This window comes from Lepisma saccharinum, chromosome 14 (assembly GCF_977018435.1).
Source record: "Lepisma saccharinum chromosome 14, izLepSacc3.1, whole genome shotgun sequence".
In the NCBI taxonomy this organism is placed as follows: Eukaryota; Metazoa; Arthropoda; class Insecta; order Zygentoma; family Lepismatidae; genus Lepisma; species Lepisma saccharinum.
This window is the reverse complement of record NC_139242.1, coordinates 58,377,100-58,400,291: the sequence shown is the minus strand read 5'-3', so window position 1 is coordinate 58,400,291 and position 23,192 is coordinate 58,377,100. Positions and strand designations below refer to the sequence as shown.

Here is a 23,192-nt window from a genome sequence, read left to right as displayed (position 1 = left end):
GTTAATTTAAGAAGTAACTAATCTATTCTTGCATTTACTTTGTTCCAGATCATGCATTTTAGGCATGAAATTAATTGTAAGCTATCAGCTCTTTTCGCTCATTGATGACAATAAAAAATTAACATTAATTTTCACTAAATTATAATTAATCTAATTTGGTGTTTTAAGTCCACTATATACACAGTAAAGCTAAACGAAAATGAACCTACAGTTCAAAGTGGGATCCGCACCACTATATGCCTTCACCTGGCACCCCTTGATTACAAGGCGACGACGCTACCACTGCGCCATTGGGGAGACCCAATTAATCTAATTTGTAATATAAAATATAAAATTACTAAAATACAAAGTAGCACCCTTATACTTCAAAATAAATGTTAACATAACATTATATTTCTTTAGCAAAATATAATTTTGTTGAACCAAGGTATGTTCAGAATGGTTGTCTGAAATAACGTAAGCTACCCTTTTGTCCTTGAAGCACATGCAGTGTGATTTTAACCATAACATTTCTTTCAATTTTAATAAACACCAACCGACAAGTCTCCTTCAGTCTGAAGTATATTCAGTTCCAGAAGTTCAGCTGAGAGAATTTCCTTCCATGCAAAGACGTACAGAAAAGAACATGTAAAGGGTTTCGTTACTAGTTACTTGAAAAGGTGTGTGTGTTAGAGTTACTAAATTCAAAATGCAATTAGTTACAATTACTTGATCCTTCAGTAGGTCATATTCACTCGTGCTAACTAACCTTCTAAGGTATCAATGCACGCCAAGCCAGCTGAGTCGCAAATATTTAATCCATCTGCAAGAAAGACACCAATCAGTTGATTGATTACTACTGTGTGTTAGTATTATTAGTAGTGTCTGGATTTTTGTGTAATTATATATCTAATCAAATCAATGGGTACCTGGGAGCAACGCTGCGGGGTAAAGGCTACCGGAGCGTGGTGCTGATGTCAATATCTATTTTTAAGTTGGTGATGCATAACGTAGAAACCATTCTATAGTGGTAACTATCACGGGGAATGAAAACTATTTCTGTGCCATTTATGTTGCAGGTAACTTAGCACAGATGAACGAGCAAGATTTGCTGCAAGGTACGAGGTATGGAAATCTGTAGTTCAAGTCCAGCGTTGATGGAGAGCTGAGAATGGTCAAAATGCAAAGCTGAATCCCAAAATAATAAAAGAAAAATGTCACAAGAAATTGATGAGAACAGGTTATGCGTTGGATGCACGACGTACTGGTCGACCATCAATGCCACGATCGGAGGAGAATGTTACACACGTGCGGGAAATGTTTGAAACAAGCCCTTAAACGTCCATCCGTCAGGTCATCAGAGAGAGCCGGCTCACACGCCATACAATTGAGACTGTTTTGAAAAAAAGAATTAAATTTCCGTTCCTGGAAGCCTCATTAGCCCAGCAAATCTTTCCCGAGGATTGCGACTACCGCATAGAATTTGCAGAAATCGTAGTAGGATGGAAAGAAGATAATCCTCTACCAATTTCCACACCTTGTATCTTGAAGCAAATCTTGCTCGCTCTTCTGCTTGGCGTTGGTGGCATATTCAGTTACCTGCAACGTAAATGGTATAGAATTATTTTTCATTCCCTGTGACAGTTACCATTATACAGGGTGTCCGGAATGGGACTGACGGTTTTTAAAAGTGTGTGGTTTTAATATGGGCAGAGATGGGGAAGAAAGAAAACATACATTTTGAAGGAAAACTCAAAAAGTTTTGTACGGGGATCGATGCCCCGCATCTCCACCACGTATCATTCTAAAGAATGATGGGATCTGAACCAGTCATTGTGCAATTAATTGCTGGGTGATGTAAGTTATTCATCATTCATCCTCTGATGAGAGCACTCGTCATTGGCATGACGAGTTAACGCTTGGCAATACGAAAGGTACAAATAAGATTAAGGAACTAAACTGCTAGAAAAGACAATGGTCACTCGTTGGGTTTTGTGAACCTTTGAACCTGAATCATGACTGGGTGTTAGGATAGTTACCTGTCTATCTGATGAATTATGATGAATAAAATATACGAAGTCCTCTGTTGGCTTCTCAATTGGTTGACCAGAGCGTCGTCTCACTTCTGCCCTACTGCTCTCCTAACCTCTTCTCCCTTCTCCACTCCAATCCAAAGTCAGTCCCCTCTCAGCTTGTCTCCCCTCTATATCACTAGGCCATGGAGCTCTTCCTCCATGCCGAATTGTGTTTTTTAATTGCCACTATGCAAACCGCTGACTCCATAGGCAGAAGAAACTACCTGTTTCCTGAATAGCTCAGGAGGTTTGCATAGCACAACACTGTGCATTGTTTACATGCCTCAGAGGCTGAGACAACTGAGAAAAACAAGTGAATGCCCTGGTCAACGTGCAGCATTCAGAGAGGCTTTATAAAATAAACATATAATCTTAGGGATTGATACGGTACGACAACCGATGACGGCGCTAGTATCGCCGAAACGTAAATTACGGTTATTATCAATCTTGTGTAGAATTTCATTGGCAAATTCTAATCTTTTTGGCTTGTCGTTAGGCTTAATTTCAAACGTAATCGTTCGTGTACCATATCGTGCACAGTTGACCTTGGAATTCCCAGCTGCTTGCTCGCTGCGCGAATTGACTTCCTCAGGCTATGTGTGAAACACTCTCTTATTGACTCCACCCGTTCGTCTGACACACGCGATTTACCACCACTGTGAGGTTTCACTACACTCCCTGTCGATGAAAATTGTTCCTTCCACCCTTCCACGCCTCGATACTGTTGCTTGATGGAGGATTCTTGTGTTACACACGTCGAAAGTTTCGTTGCACTTGAACAACACTTTTTGTCTCTGCAAACCACCGCACGCATTGCGCCTTTTTGAGCACCGACGCCATTTTTCGTTTCGGCGATACATCGGTAGTCGTACAACAATGAAAATTTCCTGAACAAAACTTTTTGAGTTTTCCTTCAAAATGTATGTTTTCTTTCTTCCCTATCTCTGCGCATATTAAAACCACACACTTTTAAAATACGTCAGTCCCATTCCGGACACCCTGTACAATGGCTTCTACATTATGCATCAGCAACATAAAAATAGGTATTGACTTATCAGACACCCTGTATATAAATATATATGTACTGTGTGTGTGTGTGTGTGTGTGTGTGTCCTCTTTATGTAGCCAAGCAAAAGTGACAAATGTCTGGGAATTACACTGTTGGGAACAATACACAAGAATCTCGTGTAACATATTTGCACATGATTTGATGTGTATTGCATATTTTCCGCTTAGAGTAGCTACATTTTTTTGTTACACACAATGCGATATTTGTGTCGTTTCTCTGGTTTTTATTGAGGAATACATATATACAGGGTGAGCCAAGAGTCCCATTACCCCCTATGTATTTTGCGACGATGGAAGGTTATGGATCTGAAGTAAATAGAGTATGATAAGAGACGAGACATGTTAGCTGAGGAGGTTACAGACAACAGTTTAGTCCAGAATGTCTGTGTGGACATCATCGTTTTCATAACAGAGAATTATGCGTCTCCAGGTACGGTGTGAAATTCTACGCAGCATTGTGCGAGTAATCGTGGCAAATGCATGCCGAACGGCTTCTTTCAGTTCGTTAGTTGTGTTGTAACACGTGCCGGCAACTTGCTGTTTGATAGAACCCCACAATGCATTATCACACGATGAAAGACCGGGACTTCGGGAAGGCCAGTTCAGAGGTGCTGGTAACTGTGGAGAACCACGTCCAATCCCTCTCATACGAAACACTTCATTAAGATATTCTCATACGGCAATCGAATAATGGGCTGGTATCTTGCTGAAATCAGACGCGATCGATAAGTCCTTCGGCTTGCAATACTACCACTTAGAACTACAACCACTAAGTATCACTACGAACCACTACCACAGCACACACACACATACCTACGGGGTAATGGAACTTCTGGCTCACCCTGTACATTTGTAAGATAAGCATTCAAAATAGAATTTCTCGAAAATATCGGTAATTTTTATCTGATTGTGACATATCCGTCACCCTACTTTCAATTAATTTTGATTTAAGCCATCACTACTGCTATATGTCTTCAACAGTCTTGTTGATTATGGAAATAGTAACTGCACGGCAGTAGTTTCAAGACAACGAGTAATTATTTTTGTAATTCAAAAAGTCAAATTCCATTCAGTCTTCTTAGATGTCGTTCCGGTGTAGTACATGAAGTTTTCTTTATCATGCTTCACAGCAAATTGACAAAATAATACTTAAGGGCAAAGTGTCTTGTTTCATAAAATGTCATACCATTATTGATATTAGATTCAAACACAAAAAAGATTACCTGGATTGAAATATTTACGAGGAATACATTTACATTTTCGTAACATTTCTTCCATTTGTGGTTCCTTCAAGCATTGATTGTAGATGTAATATTGAGATTTCACGCATCCCAATTGCCAGTTGCTTAAATGTTCAACGGAAGGATCGGTATCTCTGTAAAAGTTGATTTCGAAGCTAACCACGGAATCGGATGGGAAGTAGTCGCTCAATATCGGTAGATCAAACGGGGAGTGAAGGTAGACCTGCAATGACAAACGAACAGTTGAAGAATCGATATGCTTCTATGTTAAGTCTTTGGACAATATAGTGGGACCCCTCCTAAACATAACCACTACATAATGTGTTACGTTTGATGTACAACGACATTGGGAGATGTATTTTTTACAAGTGTGTGTGTATATAAATGAGGCATTTCATTGTCAGGCGTGAGACGCACGACTGTATTATTTTATACCGTGCGTCCATTTCGATCTGCAGCCGAGAGATCGGGAGAAGCGTGGCGGGCGGCGCTGACGGAGATGCCGACATTTGCGGCCTGTAATGCCCGCTTATTTTTATAGACATATGCAGACATTTATATAAATATTGCAAAACGAGCACTAACCTGTGTTATAACACGCAAAAGTTCTTCTGTAATGCATTTAAGTTCTGCTCTTATATACACAAATAAATACGCTATAGAAACGATGTTAAGAGCCACAGATAATAAAGCATTTTAATCATAGTTTCGACCAGTAACGTCCTGTTTAAGTTTATATCCTTGAAATAGTGTTGTGGCCATGGGAATCGTTTGGAGGTTTCGAATGTACAACACTGTATCAGGATTACACTGCAGACGAAACCGATAAAAGTGAATGGTTTTCGTGAGCTTCCTAGCAATCCGAAATATCCGAGCTCGAGTTTTTTGTTCCTTCGCGACTAGATGAAGACAGAGTTGTAAATATAGTGGCGAGCAATGTAAACCAAGAGCGTGTTAATTTCGTACTGTGCGCAAGAGTGTTATTCTTGGTTACTTGCAGTTACTTGTTTGTGTTATTGTAGTGTGTATGTGTGACGTGTCAGTGAGACGATTGGAATGCCAGCCGCAAGATTCACGTTAGAACAAATAATTTTTATGTATGACACGTACGTGAAAACAAACTCGTGTCGAGACGTGTGTAGGTAATTTGTACAGAAATTCCCATGTGTTTCAACTCCACACAGAGATACGGTTAGACATCTTGTCCTTAAATTACGAGAAACTGTATCGTTAAATTTTAAAACACCTAAGCAAAAACGACGGATTCTAACCGAAGCAAAACTCGATGATATTGGTGCAGCGTTAGAACGTTCTCCAAACAAACCTCTACGCCGTGTTTCACAAGAGGTGGGCGTGTCAAAATCATCGGCACATACAGTCACTAAGCTACTAAAATTAAAACCATACTCTTATAACACAGGTTAGTGCTCGTTTTGCAATATTTGTATAAATGTCTGCATATGTCCATAAAAATAAGCGGGCATTTCAGGCCGCAAATGTCGGCATCTCCGTCAGCGCCGCCCGCCACGCTTCTCCCGATCTCTCGGCTGCAGATCGAAATGGACGCACGGTATTAAGTAACTATTTTACTGATCACCATGTAACAAAAGAATATTTTTTTTCTGTTCCTGGGTAATAATTGTTATTTCCTAATTCCTTGTGTTCCAAAAGTATAGAAAATGGCTATTACTCCTCATAAACTTTGTTTTTGTAGCCAGGACAATGATGTTTTGAGATTTACCCTTTTCCAGTACACGTTTTTTTCTCATTATGAATAGAGAAGATAAATAACGTGTCATATTGCGTGCTGTAGCACTATACTGGTCTTCCCTATAACTGAAATGGACAGGTCTTGGCATTCTACCAGCAACAATAGTGCAAATGGTGCAGTTTGAAGCGGTTCATTGTCGTCCTTGCTACCTATTTAGATACACGTTTACAATAGCATCAAGAGGCTGCAAGTATATGGCAGACTAATTTTGTTATGGCCACTTTATCAAGAAAAGAGGAAATAAGTAATCTGTGAAAACATCTGCTAAAATGTTGAAGCATACAGAGCATATTTCGACATGTCTGTAGGGGAACAAGACAAAACCTGGGCACCTCATTTCACCTGCGAGAACTGCAAAAAAACTCTGGAAGGTAAGACGGAAAATTAAAATGTAAAATTTTAATAATTTCAATTTTATATTAAATATTTAGGGTTTTCTTGAAGAGGCCTAGAATTTTTTGTTTATTTTTGTCTTTTGCAGGATGGTACAGAGGAGAAAAGAGAACCATGAAGTTCGCTATCCCAAGAATTTGGCGGGAACCCACTGACCACTCAAGTAATTGCTACTTTTGCATGGTGGATCCTTCCAAACGTCGGGCTGGAAAGAATGCGCAAGCTATTATATGTCCGGATATACCTTCGTCCATCGCCCCTGTCCCACATTGCCCTGAGTTTCCCGTGCCTACTCCTCCGGAGAGAAAGCTGCCCTCTTCAAATGAGAGTAGTAAGTCAGAGAGCGAGGAAGACATTGATCTTGATACTTACAATTTTCGAGCCGATTAGATCAAAAAGATCTTAACGACTTAATATGAGATCTTGGTCTCACCAAGTCCAATGCAGAACTCTTGACGTCCAGGCTTGTCCAGAAGTCTTAAAGTCGTGCTTCTTCATAAAGGAAATACATACCCGTCTCTTCCACTAGCTCACTCAGTCCACTTCAAAGAAAATTACAACAGCATAAAGCGATTGCTAGATACCTTAAAATATGATGAGTATGGATGGGAAGTCATCGGAGATTTCAAAATCATAGGATTTCTAATGGGTCTCCAAGGCGGTTTTACCAAGTTTCCTTGTTATCTTTGCCTATGGGACAGCAGAGACACCAAAGCGCACTACAACACGAGGCATTAGCCACAGAGGACCGAGTTCTCTGTGGGAAAAAACAACGTCAAGTGGGAGCCACTGATAGACCCCTACAAGGTGCTAATGCCTCCACTCCATATTAAATTGGGCCTGATCAAACAATTTGTAAAAGCTTTAGATAAGGAGTCAGCAGCCTTCAAGTACCTTCAAGACTTCTTTCCTAACCTGTCTGATCCAAAGATCAAAGCCGGTGTCTTCGTCGGCCCACAGATAAAGAAGCTTTTGGCGTGCAAAGAATTTCCCAAGAAGCTCAGTGAGAATGAAAAAGCGACTTGGAACAGCTTTGTCTTAGTGGTTAAGGGCTTTTTGGGCAATCATAAATCCAAAAGCTATGTGGAAGTGGTTGAGACTCTGGTGAAGAACTACGACAAAATGGGCTGCAGGATGTCCCTGAAAATTCATGTCCTCGATGCTCACCTTCATACATTTAAGAATAACATGGGAGCGTACTAGGAGCAGCAAGGCGAGCGTTTCCATCAAGATATATTGGACTTCGAACGTCGCTACCAATGCCAGTATAACGAGAACATGATGGGAGACTATATTTGGGGGCTGATTCGTGAAAGTAATGTACAGTATAATCGTAAATCCCGGAAAACTACTCATTTTTAAATATTTTGCAAAAATTTTGTTCACAACTAGAGTGCAAATATATGTCACTTTTGATGTATATGTGTTTGTCTTTTTCTTTATGTAAACGAAAAACATGAATTCGTATATTTTCTCATCGAAAGCAGGTAAAATTAAAAAATAACACTGTCCTGGTCACAAAAACAAAGTTTGAGGGGAATAATAGGCATTTTCTATGGTTTCCAGTCAGAAGCCTTTAGAAAATAAAACTCACTCCACAGGAACAAAAATCGTGTTACAGGGTGATAATTAAGTAACATTTTTCTTACAGTTTCTCTGCAGTGAATTATGAAACTTAACATTTAAACAAAAATACCTTTAGAATACTTACCCAGATTTATAGCTACAAGTGAACAATTTTATTTCACTGGTGGGAGAGATAAAACACTGCCTCTTTACTTTATAAGGAATTTATCTTAATTCATGTGAATTTTCAAAGGATGAAAAATAATTTCCTTGAGACAAAAAGATAAGGTGATTGACCTTTGAAAATTCTAGTGGAGTTGAAGGAGAAAAATAACAGTTAAAGGAGAAATTAATTGTTTTTGGTGTCACGGGTGGGACACAATACAAAACAAAAGTAAATCAAAAAGTTAAGATAAACTAACAATATGCAAAATACCAATTATGTGTAATACTTGAATTTTTATCCGAATGACAATTTTATATTGTTCGCTCACAAGATAGGATAAAGTTTCAGCATTGCATTAAATTTAATTAGACCTATTAATACTTTTAATATTAAAATTAATAAATTGAGATAGCTGGGGTAAGTTACACTGGAAAAAATTGTTATAGTGTAATTATGTAATTATTAGTTAGAAGTTTTGAAAATAACATGGAAACAAAAATTTTCTATTAATTCAAATTGAGTAATTACCTTAACATATTTAAATGCTTGTTTCTTGTAAATAAACATTTTAATTATATAGTTTTATAAATGGAAGATCCGGGTTTTAATTTTGCCCGCTAAATATTGCAGTAAACATGGTCCAGCAGTAGATGATAGAAGCGGAGGTAGTGTGTTGGTACATTGGACGAAAAAATAGATTGATTGATTTGATTTGGTTTGGTTTACTTCGCTTTTCTGAACCCTTTTGGCTAATCGCGAAGATGAAAATAAGTGATGATAAGTTGGAACTGATGACGGGACACTCACAAGGAACACACATTCCCAGGCCGGAAATTGAACCGGAACATCTGGCGTCGTAGCGCGCTATGCTAACCACTCGACACGAATAAATAGAGTAGATAGGAAACCATATGTAATCAATGAAGATTGTTTAGATGAAGCTACAATGAAACAGGGGGCTCCGACACTAAGTGTAAATCCAGAATATTAAACTAAAAACATCAGCTCACCTTGCTTCCTTTTCGAATTTCCGCACGTATGTGAAAATCTTCCACTTGAGGTCCAGCCATAACTGCTTCTGACGATTCCCAACTTGAAGAAAGGATCAGTTTGTTAATATTAATTCAAAATCAAAGAAAACACTGTGGTTAATTTATTCTTTTATTTTGCCCTCCTAAAATACACCATATACCCTTTCTTAACATGTAATTGTATTTCATTCTGGTTGCTTTTCTTATTGCCATATTCAATAATATAGTATTACCGTATATATCTCAGATCTCTTGTGAGAAGTTTTATTCAACTGCCAGAAGAGAATGTAAAAATAATCATCAAAGTTGTAATGAAGTTCATGTAAAAGTGTAACACATGTGTTAATTCGTTTAATCTTTGCAAAAAAAAAATATATATATATATAAGATGTTCTTTTTTTTTCACTTCACAAACTGTGGTATCCCCGAAGCAGAGGGACAAAGAATGAAATGAGGAGAGATTAGGAAAGGTAGAAAGATTGGGGACAGAAAAGTAGAAAGAAAAAGAGAGGGAAAGATGCAAAGTTAGAGTAACAAAAGAAAAAAGAGAGAAATGAAAAAGATAGAGGTGGGGAGAAAATTAAAAGAAAAAGATGGAGGGAGAAAATGAAAAAGAGAGAGAGAGAGAGAGAGAGGCAGAGCAAGAGAGAGCTCGTAGAAAGGTGAAAAGAGAAAGATAAAAAAATGTATCTTGGCATCCATTACCACCGTATTATAACCACATACAACATTCTGTAGTATTAACTTTCCAGTTTCTGATTTTTTTTAACTCATGCTATATTTCGACCTTTATTGATGTTGGTATGCTGCAAGTATTATCGATACTGATGGGGATTTTTAAGATATTCTGTATAGGGTGCAATTTATTAATAAAATACCTTTAACTATTTCTTGCATGTGTACATCAAGTCTAGCTTTACGTGAAATGCCTTTTAGCTGGGTTTTATTGTGGGTATTTAGTTTTGGAAATTTGAATATATCTTCTTTAACCCTCCAGCGGACCCGTTGGGGGACTTTGTTACCCCACAACAATGTTTCTTTGCAATGTCGAGACATGACTGTCGCCACCCTACCGTCGGCTCTGCTATTCTTCCATTGGAGTTTCTGCTACTAACGTTGGAGTGCGCCGTTCTTCTGTCTACCTTTGTCTACATACTAGAAGCGCATTTTTATTCTTGGGATAACTAATGAAACGTCCCCGGTCGGAGGAACCAATAATCTGAAACAGCCCCAAGTTATGGGAGCCAAAATCTGAAACGTCCCCCACGAATTATGGGCACCAAATATCTGAAGCTACCCTACAAGTCGGTGAGAAAATAGGGGAAGGGGGATACACTGCACTGTCTATTGCTATACGCTAGGAGTATCTGGTCGGAGAAACTCACGCCGGACGCCAAATAATTTAACTTACAACTCCTCACGTTGCGGGGACCAGTATTCAGATTTACCCATTGTGCTAGCATTATACACGCCGGAGATATGATGATCTTGTACAGTCATGGACACTGCCGGCTTGTAACGATTCCATTGAAATGTGAAACGCCCTCCCTTGCCCGGGAAAACAAAAGCTACCACTACCTAGATAGAGGCGGCAAAAATCTCCCTCGGACAAGTGAAAGTTGGTAACGGTCCAGGTTGAGTTCGTGTATAGGGACGGTGACCTACAGTGCATAGCGATTAGCCATATCAAAAAAAACATATACTTTCAATTACCACACCTTTACCTGTAGCCGAGAAGCAGCTAGCAGCATACCTGAAAATCACGGGTAGCGTGTCATGCGTATGAAATGATATTGCCCAAATTAACATAAAAATAAAAAGTATATTCTATTCATAACAAGAAAAAAAATTAATTTAGTACATTTCCCCCTCTTGCACTCACACACATTCACTCACAGATTCAATCCACGGGGCGGGTCAACAAAAATAATACATAAAATGTACAGGTTTTTGACGACGAGCCCTAACTATTGCATTCGCATTTACTTCTACATTGACTTTTGTTTAATCAGGTCATTTGTGAATTTGCTCCAGTGCTACTTCAAATCACTAGCCAGCCCTTACTTAAGTTCACCTTTAAAAAATAGGTCGGTGCGGTGACAATACATTATTTGTCCAGAATAAACAAAGCGTCTCAACAGCAATTACGCTCACGTAGGCGGACGTTTTTCCTTTTACTTGGCCTCACGTGGTCCTAAACATAACAATAACCTCCGTTGAGTGACGCAAACATATACTCTCTAGCAGGCGGGACTTCAACACTTCGCCGCGACGAGCAATTAATATTACCAGGCAAATACTTTAACAAATAATCACATACGCGACCTGACGTAGCTAGCAGCGACACAGCGCTGACACATAAAAATGAACAAACCTCAAATAGATTAAACAATTCAGCGGGCAGCGCTTTACTCTAGCAGTACGCACTTCAATCAATACAAAAGGAGCACAAACAACAGTGAATTTAAGAACATTAAAAAAAAATCACAAGAAATGAGTGAAATTGACCTGAGACAATTAAATACAAATATTAAGCGCAAACGGGAGTTGGGTATGAAGTTTCGAGTTGTGTGGGCGTTTTCAAAACATCGACGAATTTCTAGGGCATTCTCTAAATATCAATCGAGCCGGTACGTGTTGACATTCATACAGATGAATACGTTACCATCTCTCTGGTTCCACGGCGCATCCTGGTGTCTTCGCGGGCGATTGAAATAACTTAGTATGCACACGAAAGGTTTTCTTATTCTTCCTTGGCCGCAACGACGAGAAGGTGAAGAGCGCTCATGCATCTGGTTCCTCGGCGGATCAGTGACGATGGGTCGTCGGCGTCGCTCGGAGAAGGTCAAGGGCCTCGGCGTCTCTTCCTCTCGGGGTCGGTGCGCATCTCCGTGGTCAGGCGTGATTCGGACGTCGCATCTGGGCGGTGGGCGGTCGTTCATGGGTCGTCGGCGTCTTCTCCATCACCGTCGGACGATCTCAAGCGCCGGGACGTCGACATGGCAGCGTTCGACATATCTCTCTCTCTCTCTCTCTCTCTCTCTCTCTCTGTGGCGGCTGGTAGGCATCAGGCGGCGTAGCTTGGGTTTTCGGCATGATGTAGACATTCGTCGTGGTGTCTCGTCCGGCATCGGGGCGAACCGAGGGTGACCCCTCTCCTCTCTCTCTCTCTTAGACCGCAATGATTTTTGATGTTCCTTTTTTCACAAAAACTATAAACTGCGTAAGATTATAATGGAAATACAAGTCTCGCTTCGACTTCCCCCGGCGATTGAGATAAGCACACTCGTATCGACTTACCGCCTATCACACACTGGTGTTCGCGAAACAAAACTAAGTCCACGGTATATGGAGATGTAGCACGGAGGTGCTCTCGCTACAAGAATCGCGGTAAACTGTGCGTCGAAATGGCAGGCCCTTCGTTTTATCCGGATTTCGAAAAAGGACGCTTGGCGGTCGTTGAAGGGACGCTTCCGGAGAGGTCATTCCACTTCGCTCCATTGTCTCCCAGCCTGGACAGGGCCGTGCCTCTGGTATGAAACGTTCGGATAAAGCCGCCATCAGCGCGGCGCCCACAGCTCAACGGCAATCTATGCCCATAAACTGATCGATTATAACCAATTCGATCTGGCATCCGTAATTCTTGCTTGATTGCGACGAATCTCCACACATCCGTCCTTGCATACATGTTGCTGCGCTGGTAAAAATTTCACATAAATCTGACCGCTGGAACCCGAGATATTTAAACGGTTGTCGTCAAGGTCGAATTTCCTAAGCTTTAGAAGCATAACGTGACCTTTCTGGCGCTCGCCCGTCAGACTCGCGACTTTCTCCTTACTCCCGTTGGCTTGGCAAATCAAATATATATACATACAAATAAAAACACTTAATACCTTGATTAAACATTTTTTACCGTTATGGATTAGAATAATAATATTAATAATAATGATGATAATAATGAGGCAGGTCACCGGTAAACCTGACTGTCACAGAAAGTTAATGTATTCATTACAAGCCGGCAGTGTCCGTGACTGTACACTCAGGGTTCGGGTATACTCAATGAAAATTAGTGTCGACTTAACAAGTTTATTACACTGGGGGTAAATGCATATATCCACACTATATCTTCTGATATAACTTCACTGCACTGCACTACGTTGTTCCTGAAGATCCAGGTTCGAAGCTCCTCTGCTTGAATGTTTGGAAAGGGAGGGAAGTGACCATTCAATTTTTCCTCTTATGAGGTACCAGTGGGGAAATATGGGACCTTATTTTCTTAAGGCATTAATTAAATGTTGCATTATCATTCATCTTCTGGAATACCAACAGTGTTGGCTTATGGGGACAATAGGGCATTAGTTTGGGACTCAAGGAACATTTAATCTGCCTTCCAATTAGCAAAAGAATAGTACTAAAGAACAATATGAATTTAATGTATTTAATCCTTTAATTAATTAGTTAATTAAACTAATCTAACTGCAGTAATTAATGATCTGCTTAATCACCTTTAATGAAAAACTAATAACGGTGAAAGTTATCTTTCGTGTAATCTACCTGGTAGGCCGAGGGATATTGCTATCTCTCGTTTCCGTTCTACCTGAGTAGGCCACACTGCATAAGGCTTTCCCTAAGCACCCGTGTGCTTGCAAATGCTGGGCTATTTTGCGGGAGCAGAGCTCGACCGCGGGTGAGTGGCGCCCGACCTAAGTCAACCGGCAACCACGCCAAAAGGCGCAGTCCTCGCCTGAGACACTAATGTACTCTCCAAATACATTATAGCCCCATGTCTGGTCTTTTGCCTAGACGTAATCTTCCCCTCAGAATAGATCCAGTCAAGCTGGATTTCTCCCTTGGGGAAACCTCCATTCCATGCAGGCATGCACTAATATGCAACTCTACCTACGTGGGTCATCGGTATACAATCTACTCTGGTTTCAATCTTGGGAAAGAATATTTTTACCAGGGGTCGAACATTAGATAGAACGGATAAAAACTACAAGAAAACAAAAAAGAGAAAGAAGGGAAGCTCCCGAGGATAAAATTCTGCAAGCAGACAAAACCTCGGCTGCGCCTTGAATTACATTTGCTTCGTCAAGATACCGGTGTGCGTAAAACCTCCACGTTGAAGGGGGAGGATAAAACCACACACCCTAATGGTGCCTATCCTTACGGGGCAAGGATGTATCGGGATTTAAGGCAGGTGTAGGTAAAGCCCGAAGGCTATCTGCAAATCTGTATGTTAGTAGGATCTACGCATTCCGACTTACAACCTTGTTTGATAAATTAACGAAAAATAATTTTGAGAGTCTGGCCGAGGAAAAGGCCGCATCGGAATTAACCACCAAAGACGTCTGCGTGAAAGGAAGAGGAAGTCGTTGTTTGGGAAGTCAGTCCGTTAGAGACAACTCGTCTGCTTCTCCGGACATTGTTACTTTTACTTCACATCGGGATTTAAGACAGCATTGGCTTTTCATTGCCTTAGGGGCGACTGACTTTTCGTCGAGGCCAATCCGAAATGGCCGAAGCCCGTCGAATTTGTATCACACACGAAAAACAACTCCCGAGGGATGTGTGCGTGACACTGCACTCCTGCACGGGGAACCACTTTAGTGCCCATGTGCCTGCCTATACCCCTTAGGTCCTTTTCCGCCTAGATCAAATGACACGACAGAACACATGGTCCCCTACGCCCGAAGGCGCGCAGAAAAGGTATGCTGCCGGGGCTATCCCCTCCAAAGCAGACTTTGGGTGGATCGGCCCTTTTGAGGGCCACCAACCCGGTCGGTTCTGATTGGCCTTTGCTATCCTCTGTCCCTTTCCTCAGCATTCGCTTCTTTGCCCAGGTCCACGCACTCTTCCCAATGCTGCCCAACGCCCGGACCCTAAACTGAAGCGCCGATGCCCGGAGAAGCAGACGAGATGTCTCCCAAAGGACTTGACTTGACAAAGACTTCTCCTCCTTTTACCTAGACGTCTGTTTAAATTCTTCGACCCGGCTAACTTTTCGGCCTGTATATCAAGATTAATCTTCGTTCTGCTTTTTTTCCAAAATTACGGTTGTCGGTCGGAATGTGTAGGTCCTACTAACACTTACAAATTCCTGATGGCCTTCGGGCTGAACCTGCACCTACTTCCTAAATTCCCGACATCATTATCTCTCCTAGGATTGAACCATTAGGGTGTGCGAAGTTCCTCCCCCTTCTAACGTAGGGGTTCCTAGCACACTAGAATCTAGATGAAACTCATGCTAATTCAAGATGAGGCCGAGGATTTTCCCAGCTTGCAGGCTTTTTACTCGGGAGTTTCCTTTCACTCTCTTGTAGTCCTTTCAACGCTTTTTAATATCGACACTTGGTAAAAGTCTTCTTTAACAAGACTATATACCACATATCCTGTAGGTAGTTTGATACTAGAGCATGTCTGCATGAAATGGATGTTTCCCCAAGGGAGAAATCCAACTAGACTGGATCTATTCTGAGGAGAAGACTACGTCTAGGCAAAAGACCAAACATGGGGCTATAATGTATATGGAGAGTACATTAGTGTCTCAGGCGAGGTCTGCGTCTTTCGGTGTGGTTGCCGGTTGACTCAGGTCGGGCACCACTCACCCCCACGAGCTCCTTTTGGGGCGGGGTTTTTCTCTTTTTTTTCTGTCCCCCGGTTGAGGTTTTGGTTGTCGGTTTTTCGAGAAACGCCCCCTTCTAAAAAGTAGAGGGCAATACTCTATCCCCGGCTGCACTTTGAATTTGAATTTAAAATTTTGGGTGCGGCAGCACTAAGGCTATTTTGCACCCGTCACATTATATGGGGTCCAGCCCCTTATCGTTACAAATAACAACTCTAACGTTGCAGAACTAAAATCATGAAATATTAAAATCTTCTGACTTTCGTTAAAAGCTGAGGCTGTAAAGGGGCACTCAGAACACATAACGACAAAAGAACAGGACAATACAAACAAAATTATACTGGCCATGGGGCCAGTCGCCAGAGCCTCGTTAGTCTTCAGTCCAGGGTGTACTAACGTGGAAGTGAGGTTGACATTTGGGTGTACTACGTGGAAATTCACCCTTTACACTCCATCAACCCCCCCGGCTGCACTTGGACCCCATTCTTTTTCTTCTCTAAGGATCATTGTAGTTTTGCGCTTATTGTGGCCCTAAAAAGGACAGCAATAGCCATGGAGTAACGTGTGCATTGTGACAATTCGTCTTTCTTGCGGGTACCAAGCTTTAGCAACCAAGGAGTCGACATCCTAGGTTTTCCCCGTGGGAGATTGGAGCTCCAGAGTTAGCTCGTCCGGGAGGCGAACAAAATCGTACGTCCGCGGTACGTAATTTAGAATTGGACTGTGCGCTTCGTTGTCACCGTTAGGATCCACGCACGTCACAATGCTGCGCGACACTTTCGCGGATTCTAATTATTCTGAAAATATGCAAAATTCAAACTTTTTTAAAAAAAATTGCAACAATTTTGCATGAAGAACTATATTTTGTGATTACGTAATCTCTATTTTCGTATCTTGACGAAATTCTTGAATATTCTAAAGCAAATTTCTTGGTAAATTGATGCATATAATTGGATAATAATATTTCCACATCAGTATTCATCAATAATTTTGAACAAATTTTAATTATTGCAAGTTTCAAGTATCGGTATCGTTGGCAATCGGTAAGAGTATCGGCATCGGCTCAGTTCTAATAAATAATCATAAATATGTTTAAGATCAAAGATATATATATATATATTCTGTAAGATCAGCAACTTATCATTGTATTAGTGAAAAGAAATAAACATTTGTAAACAGCGTCGTGTTTCTTATTATCGGATACCTAACACGAAAATAAATTGATAGAAATGAGAAAAATTGACTTACTTCTGGCGATGGTTAGCCATGTGACATTTTCCATTTCCAATTCGCATCCAAGAAATTTCTATGTATTTACCACTTTTCGTAAACTTGAACACTTCAGGCTCTTCACGTTCCTGGAAGCAAAGGTTTCTACTTGAAGCTCTCGAAGCAAAACTTAACAACTAAATAAATTTAAAAATGAGCAAATGTGTATGTGTATACACATACCTACATACAGGTGTCGAAATTAACCAAAAGAAGCACAAAGGCGAAGTAAAATAAAACAAATCACTCAATAAATTAATACAGGTGCTGAAACACCTGGAACGCACACATGGTAGTATGGTGTTGGGCTGCCTTTGGCGGCCAGTAAATCAGCAACACGTCTGGGGAAAGACCGAGAGAAGTACTGCACGGTGGTGAGTGGGATTTGCAGCCATTCCTCCTGAAGCACATCGATGAGTTCACAACATGTCGTTTGTGGAGGGAAAAGTCGCCTCACGCAATCCTTGAAAAGAACCCATAAGAGGTCAATAATGTTCAGATCCGGCGGATGGGCGGGCCATGGCACATGTTCAACCTCACGTTCATGCTCATCGAACGAACCACTTTGTGACCTCTTTAGCAGTGGTGTGTATCGCGGTGCGTTATCATCCTGGAACACTGCACCACCGTCCGGAAACAATATTTACACCATAGGGTGCAGATTGTCCTCCAGAATGGCCCTATAGTCCTTGGCAGTGACATGTCCCTCTAGAACGACCAGTGGTCACAAAGATTATCACGATATTGAACCCCACCCCCATCATGGATCCACTCCCATGTATCACTCTGGACACTAAGCAGTCTGTTTAGTATGCTTCGGATGGACTTCTTCACATGTAAACTCTTCCAGATGTAGGAAAAACAGAGAAGGTGGACTCATCCGATAACACGACATGCTTCTGGTCGTTTAACGGCCACGATTTGCGCTGCTGGCACCAGTCAACACGCTTTTTGGCAATGGTGCTAGTGACCGAGGGTTTTCGTTGTAGCAACCTTGTCATGGATGTTGTCCCAATGAAGCTCTCGACGGATGGTTTTGGTAGAAAGAGATTCAGTCAAGTGTGTATTCAATTCTGCGGTGACTTTTGCAGCGGTGGCTTTACTTTTTTTGGAGTGGACATAAACCTCTTGAATATCCTGACGTCCCTGTCCGACAGCTTCCGCTTCCCCAGTTGCTCCTCCTGTGTGTGGTTCGTCCTTCATTCTGGTATTCTGCCATGACCCTTGAAACTGTGGCTACAAATATTCGCAGTCTCCGTTACTGATGCACAAGCAAGACGAGCACCAACAATTCGCCCTCTTTGGAACTGTGATATGTCCCCCATTCTACTGCGCGAAACCGAATATTGGACGTACAGTCCAGCTACTACTGTTCCAATATGACTGGCAGGCACACACCTACGAGCTCGAATACCCGCTACGCTGTATATATGACCAACAGGTGGCGCAGGCAAGTCCTCCAGTGGCGTGTTCTGTAATCACCGGTGTTTCAGTTTCAGTGTCCACCATATGTACATATATATATTTTTTTTTTTATTGAAAATTGATTTTCTTATTTGTATTCTATTTTAATTTAACACTTCCTAATCTTACGTCAATATTTCGTCGTGTGAGAACCAGAGGGTCGTAGCTCCAATGTATCAAATTTACAGGAGAGAGGAAATAATGTATTATCAGTAGGGCTAGGATTTTCATTACTTAGCATATTTATTTTGGTAAGGGTGGTGTGTTTCCTAAATATGTAGAAATTCATATTATGAAGAAACTAATTAAGTTAGGGTGCTTCTTAAGGGCATATTTTGGCATATTTAGCCATTTCTGCGTGGTAAAGCATATTTTGATGGATTTTCGGTCATATTCAGCGTATTTTCGCTTTTTCAAGAAATATGCAGTCATTTTCGAAGTGGATTCGTTCTTACTCCCAGGTTCACTCGAGTTCTTTTTTTGGGGGGGGGGGAGTGCAGCAAAATCTTTTTCATTTTCATTTAAAAATTTACAGAAAGTATTCATTGTCAACTCAGGGCCCATAAAGTGAGCTAAACGTCGCACGAATGTGAAAATATCTCAACATTTAGATATTGATGTTTGAAAGAGTCCAGTTATAAGGGCATATTTTTTCAAATTATAGTGCATATTTTGTATAATTTTAGGTCATAAGAGCATATTTTATTTTGCATATTTCCTAGCTTTTCAGATGAGATACGATGAACAAAATGGAAAACAGCATTTTGGAGTTACGTGCCTCTGGTTCTCATACAACTATTTGACGACACATATTTATTGATGATCAACGTAGAGAAAATTTATACATCAACAAGTAGTGAATATTTGAAATGTGTACAAAATCAACAAAATTTGCCAACATCAGTACTTACCAGGTTTCCACCAGGCTTCTTTCCTTTTTCGTTGACGCGGTCAACAATTTCCTCTTTGGCCACGGTTCTCTCCTGTACTATATCTGAAATCCTCGTTTTGTTGTCAAATGCTAGAGTCTGCAGTGACCTATGAAAAGTGATAGAGTAACGGTTATTTAATAAATCTATTTCACTGTAGAAACTGGAATGCGGAAAAGTTTGGCATGGTTGTGGGAATTGAAAAAACATTTTAACTAGGGCTGAGCAGATATCGATGCCGAGGTATCGGTAACGAACAATATCGAGTGTACTTACCGATACCGGCCGATACTTTTTCATTACTTTGGTCTTACACGGACTTCGCAAAAATGCCGTGCGACACTTTCTCTGAGGGCCTCCCCGATGCCGTAGTGGTAACGTCGTCGCATTGTAATCAAAGGGTCCTGGGTTAGATACCCGGTGGAGGCACAAGTGGTACGGATTCCACTTTAAACTGTAGGTCCAGTCCTGATTAGCCTTACTGTGCGTAAAGTGGACTTAAAACCGAAACTTAAACTTTCTCGGAGTCTAATTATCCTGGAAATTATGCAATATTAAATTGGACTTTAACCCCACTTTGGTTCACTTTCTTTATTTCTTCTTTTAAAGAAAAAAGATATCACTTCATATTTGAAGAGATGGTCAAATATAGAAGTAACTTGTCAAAACAGAAGCAACAACCCCATTGGAGTTGCATAATGGTTATATTACCTGGCGTTTCGTCCAATTTTGCTATCACGACCACGAGGATGATTATTCACTAGATGATATTGATGAAGATATACACAAGGGGGGGGGGGGTTAACCCATTCCATTTGTTCAGTAAATATTTTGCACTAAGAATGTAATCAAACCCACAATTAATCAAATCACTATATAACGTAAAACAATTTTGAGAATTTTATTTATTGTTCTAAAGGTGGCCAACAGACATAATACGTAGATGTTCATACAATCTGCATTTACAATTATGATGTTATTTTCTTCATAACCTCATCATCTTCCAAATTTATGTAAAAAGACTGCAATTGGAAATAATTAATGGTATATGGTTCCAAAAAAGTGAAAATAAACATATATTTTCATATAGCCTATCATTTTCACAAAGGCTGAAAAGATTATATTCAAAATGCACAATAAAATAAATGAATAATTATTTTAATATTGTTAATTCAGTTATTTCACATTGATATATACATTGAGTTTGTATTGTAAACTGGTTTAATGATTCAAATAATAGTTAGTACTTTTATAAAATCAATAACGCCAATACAATAGCTCTTATTATCAATATTAAAATTTTACTAAATGTTGTCGTCCCAAGCAATATTCTATCCGAAGCTTAATCACGAATATTTAAGCATAAGTACTTATTACTCACCTGTAAACTGTTTTCTTTTGCGGCTCATCAAAACACACTGTAATAGCTGGGAATGGGATTTTCCAGCCAACGTAGTCTTTCTTCATAATCAACTTTGGTTCAGACTCATCTAACGACATGTGCCTTGAGAAGATCAGAAGGAATGTCATACTGTAGCTTAATGCTATGAGTATTATCCACAATATCCTGCAAACAAAATTAATTTGGGTGTATTTTGAAGCACCACTATATACCCTACATTGCACTGGTTACCTATTTGCAAAAGGAAAATGTATGCATTTTTAGAATTGTGTTAAATTTCCATTGGCCATGAACTTTTTTGATGGGATTAATTGACTAATTTAATGTTATGTAGTTGATGATTTAATTTTACATGACCTAGCCTTAAACTCAGCATTAAGATTTTAAATTTACTAGGTGTACAGGACTTTTGTGAAGTTTTGTACAGTAAAACTAAGTGAGCGTTATATTTTCCACCAAAAAAGGTCGTTTCACACCTTTTCTTCGTTTTTAGAAAACGAGTTGTCAAAAGAAATTTCGGATTGTAATTTAATTTTGTGAGACTTGAGATTTGTCTAAAATCTTGCCTAAACTTTACATCTTTCTACGATTCCCGGATTATTTCACTATCAGTAGTACAATAAGCCCGGTTCAACGCCCGAAAATGAGGCTCGGTGAGGCTCGCCTTAATGGATTTCTCTCGTAAGGCATGAGCCTCATTTTCTTGCAGTGTTGCCAGCTCACCCCAAGAATATTTCACCATGTGATATTTTACAGGCGAAGCTAACCTACAAATGGGAGTTGGCAACACTGGCAACATCAATTGCGGTTTAATATTGCCAACTCACCTCAAGAATATTTCACCATGTGATATTTTACAGACGAAACTAACTTACAGAGTAGTACAATAAGGCCGGTTGACAAACCGAAAATGGCGCTCGGTGGCGCTCGCAGTGTTGCCAACCCCCTACTCGAAAAAATCACCAAGGTTTTTGTTTTTGGGTATAACCTAACCTCAAGCAAGGAGCTGGCAACGCTTGAGGCTTTCTCGCAGTGTTGCCAACTCACCCCAAGAATATTTCACCATGTGATATTTTACAAGCGAAGCTAACCTACGAATGAGAGTTGGCAACACTGATTAGTGGAGGTAGCCGGGTTCACCAGCATCAATTGGCGATCAGTGTTGCCAACTCACCCCAAGAATATTTCACCATGTGATATTTTACAAGCGAAGCTAACCTACGAATAGGAGTTAGCAACACTGATTAGTGTAATCAGCTCAGTTGAGCGCCATCAATTGGCGATCAGTGTTGCCAACTCACCCCAAGAATATTTCACCATATGATATTTTACAAGCAAAGATAACCTACAAATGGGAGTTGGCAACACTGACTAGTGGAGGTGCACGGGTTGAGTGCCATCAATTGATGTTGCCAGTGTTGCCAACTCACCTCAAGAATATTTCACCATGTGATATTTTACAGGCGAAGCTAACCTACAAATAGAAGTTGACAACACTGGTAACATCAATTGCGATTCAATGTTGCCAACTCACCTGAAGAATATTTCACCATGTGATATTTTACAGGCGAAGCTAACCTACAAATAGAAGTTGACAACACTGGTAACATCAATTGCGGTTCAATGTTGCCAACTTACCTGAAGAATATTTCATCATGTGATATTTTACAGGCGAAGCTAACCTGCAAATGGGAGTTGGCAACACTGACTAATAGAAGTGGCCAGGGTTGCGTCCGAATCAACAGCAGATGTCACCTACACTGTTCCATCCGGGACTCAGCCAATCTCTGTTGTCCGAATTTGCGGTAGACGTGGAGTCGGAGGGAAGAGCAGAGAGGCGCGACAGATGCACGCTTGCGCTGTGACGCTGCGCTTGGCAGCCATATTCTAACTTTCACTTTGTACAGACAATATTTACTGATTAGAGGATGTAAAACTCAGTTATATTTTAATATTTTATCGATAATACTGAATGCAGAAAACATAAATAATGAAATAGCGTGTTATATTTTTAATGTGAGTAGTTAGGTGGAAATCATTGTCATGTTTGTTTGCGCCCCAGAGCGCGGTGGGTGAAGTTCGGGCTGACACCTGGCGGGAAAAGTGACAGCCGTACTACAAGGGGACATGCAGATTCGGACGACTTGGACGCGACTTCGAGTGCACGCGAGAGCAACGGGGGAGAACGGGATGGAGCGCTTGCCAATCCGGAC

General features: G+C 40.6%; 1 protein-coding gene across 1 annotated transcript; it reads right to left on the bottom strand.

Moving 5' to 3' along the window:
- Positions 1 to 743: 743 nt before the first annotated feature.
- Positions 744 to 21,140, bottom strand: LOC145998373 (uncharacterized). The gene is made up of 6 exons (XM_083134781.1): positions 20,959 to 21,140; positions 19,560 to 19,686; positions 17,164 to 17,273; positions 9,270 to 9,351; positions 4,346 to 4,586; positions 744 to 802 (listed from the first exon to the last, which is right to left on the bottom strand). Exons 1-6 carry the CDS (start codon positions 21,105 to 21,107, stop codon positions 744 to 746), a joined length of 768 nt encoding a protein of 255 aa, XP_082990907.1. The 5' UTR covers positions 21,108 to 21,140.
- Between the last annotated feature and the right edge of the window lie 2,052 nt (positions 21,141 to 23,192).